Source organism: Diospyros lotus, chromosome 3, assembly GCF_014633365.1.
Source record: "Diospyros lotus cultivar Yz01 chromosome 3, ASM1463336v1, whole genome shotgun sequence".
NCBI classification, from domain to species: Eukaryota; Viridiplantae; Streptophyta; class Magnoliopsida; order Ericales; family Ebenaceae; genus Diospyros; species Diospyros lotus.
Genome location: NC_068340.1, coordinates 21,936,947 through 21,943,482, shown reverse-complemented (window position 1 = coordinate 21,943,482; position 6,536 = coordinate 21,936,947). Strand labels below are relative to the sequence as shown.

Below are 6,536 nucleotides of genomic sequence, written 5' to 3'. Positions count from 1 at the left end.
GATATATTTTTGAAGACTAATCATGGATTTCATTATTCAAATAATCAAAACACATGTATATAGAATTATTTTTTTTTTTTTGTATTTTTATGTTTTATTCCATTTTCTGGCATTAACTATAGGTCATTAACTTGTTCCAGTGTTGTACAATTTGATCAATTACACATATTTACCTGTTGATTAAAAAATAAAAATAAAAATTATTATTTTTTATTTTTGGGGTTCAAAATGAAATAGAAAAGGGAATTCTCCGGATATATTAATCTTGGAAATTCTTTTCATAAAATTTCCCTTAAACAGCCTCTGTTTAGAGAATAAAACAGAATTATGTTCAGTAGTTTCAAAATATTATTTTCTACAAAATAAAAACTGTACAAAATTAACAGAGTTTTTATTTTTTAAAATTTTATAATTAAAAAAGAATTGAAAATATGAAATAAAATAATATATGCAAACTAAACTTACAAAGGTTCTTCCCATACTGGAAGGAAAAAAAAAATTAAACACAAAATCAATACTTTAATTCCGATCATAATAGTGTTTTATTTATTAATAACGTTAATTCTATCCCAAATCATATTTTAATTTAAAAATTAGTCCCAAAATTAGATTTTCAACACATTGTATAAGAAAGTATATTTGCGACTACATAAGATTTATTAAATATGAATTTAGGGTTTAATTTAGGAATTATAACTATCTAAAAATATTAATATTTTTAAAAATACAATAATTTATTTTCCAATTTCACCAAAATTGAGAACAAAATCAATCCGGCCGTTAATTGCATCGATATTCGATGGATTGGGGGACCGATCGTTCACTTCAATTGGGATTTGCGACTGCTAGTATTTGAACGAGAGGCCCAAAACCCTGCCGCAAGCAACTGCGCCGGTCTTCAATGGACATGGAAATCGACGGCCAGCCGAAGCCTGGAGCCGAAGAACGGCAAATCAAGGACGAAGTTCTGTTCGAGGCCGCTCAGAATGGCGACGCTTCCATCTTTGAATCCCTCTCGCAGCCTCAACTTCTCAGAGCCCTTTCTCTCCGCAACGAAGACGCTCGCTCCCTGCTCCATGTCGCCGCCTCCTCTGCCCACCCCGAGGTCTGCAACCGACTTACTCTCGCTCCTCCTCAAAATCGACGGGAAGAACCTAGGAATTTGGTTAGGAAATAGGAAACAGAAAAAGATATGGAAAGAAAATGAGGGGACTGAATCAAATTTGATTCTCTGATTTCGTGGGTTTGAAATTGAGAACAAGGTGAATCACCTTCCAGGGTAAAAAAAAAAAAAAAAAATCAAAACAGGAAAAGGTTGTTTAGTTTTATTATCGATGAGAAATGAATCTTGTTAGTAGTTTTAATTTACTCGGTTCATAAAACTATGGTTCCAGGCAATGTATTGGGGTCTGAAAGAATGCCTTTCTATACGTATTTCAGTGCATATTCTCTTTGGAAAGTCGTGTTCTGGGTTTTGTTTCTCGGGTGTAGATGTGGTTGTCGCCACACAGACACAGACACACACACACACACACACACATATATATTGAGTAGTTTCAATAAAACTCTGATAGTTGACAGAATTTTTCACTTGCATTCTTTTGGTATTTGGATTTGTGATCTGATGCAGCCATTTATTGTTATATCTTCTTATGAATGGCTGGATTAGGTGGTGAAGATACTTTCAGCTGCAGATCCAGTGGTAAGTGGAATAAACAGTGCTGATGAGGAGGGCTGGGTACCGCTACATTCTGCATCCAGCAGTGGGAATGTAGACATTGTGGGGATTCTGCTCAGCAGAGGTAAGCAACTTCACGGGTATGTTTAGTGTCATATTGTTTATTATTAATTGAAATGTGTTATCTTTGGGTGGTTGGGAAAATAACTCAAAGCTTTAAATTTTATACAGTAGGGACTATATTTTCTGGGAAAAAAATGAAATTAGGAGAAAAAATATTTTATTTATTTATTGTTTAATGTGAATTATATTTACGATAATAATAGATAGAACATGTACATCTAATAAGGGGCTCATATTTGCAGAATAAAGTTCAAAATATGAACTATAAATTGCTTGCAAGCCCATTATGCCAGTGCAATGGCTTATTATTGCGTGTCTTGGCAATTATGATAGGTTTAACACAGTAAGAACTTATCCAGAAAAAGAATAAAAGAGAGAAACACAATTAAGTGGTATCAATGAAAATATAATGGGGTACAGGAGCACTATATATTTATTTGAAATTACTTTTAGTTATAAAGAGTAGGTTTTAACAGGTTCTATTTCATGGAGATGAGTTAGATGATGGATAAGTTGCTCTTGTGTTCACATGGTTGTTAACATTAATCTCCCAAAAATTACTTTTTTGTGCAATGTTATGGGTGGGCAAGGTTGTCAAAAAAACACTATGATGCATGATTTATCATTTTTTTGCAATATGAGTAATTGGATAGTAGATGGACATAGGTACAAGTGTTGACATGTGATTGTATGTTGGATTATCTAATCTTGTGTTCGAGAAAACATTTTAAGTCTGTAGTTTTATATGTACTTTTATTTACTTGAGGTAGGAATGATGTTTGTGAACTAATATAGAAGTTTTAGTACATAGAGTGAGGGTCTTATATATAATTTTATACAAAGCTTTTAGTTAATTATATCTATTGTGTCTATTTTAAGTAAGTCAAGTTAGACATATATCTTATGTCATATTCCAAGTGTCGAAAGTCCAACATGGATGCCTATAGATTTTCTAGAAGCATAGGATAATTGATCAAGTTCGGTAATACCACCCTGTTTTATTTGACGTTATTATGCCGTTGTCGCTTGAATGGCTGTTGGAGTGCATTCCAAAGATTACCTTGTAACAAAAGTGGAAGTCTCTTCAACTTTTAACTGCCATCCTGCTTGAATAATTCCTTTGAGTATATTCCATGCAATACCTTGTTACGGGAAAAATTGAACCTTCGAACTAGTTATTGCCTTGGTGCACATTGCACATTTGGGTCATTAACTGTTAATGCTATACTAAGTTTGCCATTATTTGGTTATTATTGGATGTTATTTAGCATTTTGGGGAAGGAATATCGGCTAATGTCAAGAACAGAAATTTCTATAGCTGGACAAAATTGACATGCTAATGCACAGGGGCTGATGTAAATTTGAAAAATCATGGTGGTCGTACTGCTCTTCACTATGCTGCTAGCAAGGGTTGGTTCAAAATAGCTGAACTTCTTCTTTCACATGGTGCAAAGATCAACATGAAGGACAAGGCGTGTAACTTCACACTTTACCCCTTTTGCTTATATGTTATCTTTTGCTTTGATTGGCATGTTTTGTGCTGCTGAGAGTTCAACTCTTTGACTTCCCCTTTCCCCATAATTGGCTTTTATACATTTTGGTTAGGTTGGATGCACCCCTTTGCATCGTGCAGCAAGCACTGGGAACTCTGAGTTGTGTGAATTTTTAATAGAAGAAGGAGCAGAGGTTGATGCTCTTGATAAAGCTGGTCAAACTCCTCTTATGAATGCAGTGATATGTGAAAACAAAGAGGTAAATGTTAATCAAATAATCTCTTTGGAAAGAAAAAGGAACTCTGGAAGTTGATGCCTAAAAATTGTTCATGGTATTTATATGCCTGTCAAGTATTTCACTGTATTTATATGCATGTGTAAGTCTATTAACAGTGTTAAGCTTAATCTATACCATATTTAGGACTTCAATTCTTTCTTTAACGAGAAATAAGGTGTTTTTGATTGAAGTTGGGAACCAATACATTTCCTCAATGCCTTTATGACTCTTGTTTGGGTAGTTGTAGGATGTATTTGGGTGGTATTTCCTGGCTGGCTTACTATTTGGAGGAGCCTTTTTAAATTTTGGCTCCTGGATCATAATATCTAGAGTCTGGACAACCAGGTTCAGGAATTCAAGAATTTTTCAATAATAGTATTAGAGGGCCCAAATCTAGTCCAATTTCTAATTTAATGATTCTATTTTATCCATTCTCAATGGCCAATTGCCTTCCAATGAAATATCAGTAAACACTCGACTGCCTATGATTAACATGGTACTCATGTAGCCATCCTAGATGACAACGCGGTACTCCACAACATGGTCTTGTTCTAATTGCTGGTATATGACATGGTTCTGTTATGGTAATGGCAGTTCTTGTGCCGTGGTGATGGCGGCTCCATAACATGTTTTTGTTGTGGGGCCCATGTTATTGTTGGTGGTAGGTGCGTTGAGGTTTCAGCAATGCCGTTGGCACTGTCATTTCACTGCATAGGTGTAACTCAAGATATTTGACTAAATAGTAAACTTTTGAAACAATCGAATTTTTAGCAGTTTCATTTTACTCATTAAGTCAAACTGTGTATAAGGGAATTGAAACTTGTCTGCGTCCTGACCCCCTTCTATTTGGGAGCACAGGCGGATTTGGGGGAGGCCAGCCTCAGCCCCTGCGTAAGTATATATGCAGAATTTTATTGTACATAGCTTTGAATTCTGTTGTATATAGCTATATACATGTGCCTACTATATACATGCACCATGGAAGAGGTATTTTATTATATATAGCTTTACGCAGTAAATATATTGTTGAATTTTATTGTATATAGCTATATACAATAAAACTCGGTGGATGATCCGCCCCTGTTTGGGAGTCTTATGTATGCCTTTGTTCATGCTTCACCTTTGATTTTAAATTTTCTGGCTTAGATGGAGAGAAACTTTGGGAAGGGTTTCATCATTTTAGTATCAAGTGGTTCGAGGCAGAAGTTTCTAAACTTCCTTTTCCATGTTGTGTTCTGTGCAGGTAGCTCTCCTCCTGATAAGGCATGGAGCCAATGTGGATATACAGGACAAAGAAGGTTATACGGTGCTTGGTCGAGCTTCAGATCATCTTAGACCCTTATTGATTGATGTTGCCAAGGCCATGCTTGAAGACTAAATTAAAGCTTGCATTGTTGCTGGTGTAATTTAGATGGAAGCTTTATTTAGTTGTCCAAAATTTGCAACTTTACTTGTGTTTATTATTTCTGTGAAGCCTTGGACATATGACAACAGGGAAAACAAAAAGGAAGTCACCAACTTTGCAGTTTTATAGGCAACCTTCAGTTCTCAATTGTTCAAGTGGAGTTTTATAGTTGAACGAGAAGACAACAGTTTCTTTATAGCTCCAAACTTAGTTTTGCTTGTTCTTCTATAGTAAAAGTTTGGGAAGTTACACATGTTGGTTTAATGCCATATTATGATTCTTCTTATTATTAGTTAATACTAATTAGATATTAAAAAAAGGGTCAAAATATTCTTATCTGTAAATAGTCTCTCCCTGTTTTTCTCCTCTCTCTTTTAAGTCTTTCTTCGGGTTTTTCTCTTTCTTGGCCAGCACCTGCTTGGGTTTACTTTGATAGTAGTGACAGCAATGCTCAATTTTTCCACTCTCCCTTTGCGATGAGCCTAGATTAGGATGTTTCAAACATTGATTATCTGTATATCTGCGAATTCAAGGTATACTCTTTCTTAATGGTTAAAGTGAAAAATAAATAATAATTCTTTTCAAATTTAATGATAGATCTTTACATTATTAATGATATAACATAATTAATGAATGAACATATTTATTAATTATTTTTATTGCGGGATTACATCAAATTGTGGATAAAATGAGCCTAGTTTTTCAGTTTTCTAATAAAAATTTAGATTAAAAATAATTTAAAAATTGTTCAAAGAAGTTGGAGTTTGTTAGATTGGGAAGTGCTATGACACACACCAAGAGGGGGTGAATTGGATAATTTAAAAACTTCATTGAATTTGAAAAACTTTTTGATACAAATTAAGGTTTTAGTAATTTAAAAACGTAAAACATATAAAATAACAAATATAAGTTTGCAAAGATAAATAAGTGAGCTAAGTGAGTAATAATGAAATGATTGAAAAGATAAATAAATTAAAGAACGCAAGCACAAAAGAACACAAGGATTTATAGTGGTTCGACTTAACCAAACCCTAATCCACTACCTTAACTTCTCACTAAAGATTTTGCAAACAATCCACTAAAATCTCCTATCACTTTAGATAGGCCCTCTAGCACCAACCTAGGAAATACAACCTCTTGCTTTCAAGCAAGCCCTCTAACAATACAAGCTAGGAAAAATAAGAAAGATACAAAAGAAAGTTTCTAAGAGTATACACTCTTAGTTACAATGACTCTCAATAAAGATACAAGACTTGAATCAAATGAAACAAATTTAGTACAAAGCCTTTTGAAAGAAAAATTGAAGCACAAATGCAAATCGAGAAGTATGAAATAATTCTTAAGCTCACTTCACTTCATTTCTATCCATTAGCCTCTTCTTGGTCATCATTTTGAAGAGGAAACTAGCCGTTTGTGACCGTTGGGATTTGAAAAACTAGCCGTTAGAGGCTTTCTGTGAAAAGAGTTAGTCGACAAATAAAAATGGTTAGTCGACAGAACCAGGAAAAATAACAAGCTTGGTCGATAGATAAAATAGGTTGGTTGACCAAGTCATAAAAA

At 34.1% G+C, this 6,536-nt stretch overlaps 1 protein-coding gene across 1 annotated transcript; it reads left to right on the top strand.

The window, feature by feature from the left end:
• Window positions 1–802: 802 nt before the first annotated feature.
• On the top strand, window positions 803–5,172 carry LOC127796186 (uncharacterized). Its single transcript, XM_052328198.1, has 5 exons — window positions 803–1,105; window positions 1,670–1,802; window positions 3,149–3,273; window positions 3,407–3,553; window positions 4,815–5,172. The coding sequence occupies exons 1-5, from the start codon at window positions 902–904 to the stop codon at window positions 4,947–4,949; spliced, it is 744 nt and encodes a 247-aa protein (XP_052184158.1). The 5' UTR covers window positions 803–901; the 3' UTR covers window positions 4,950–5,172.
• Window positions 5,173–6,536: the final 1,364 nt, after the last annotated feature.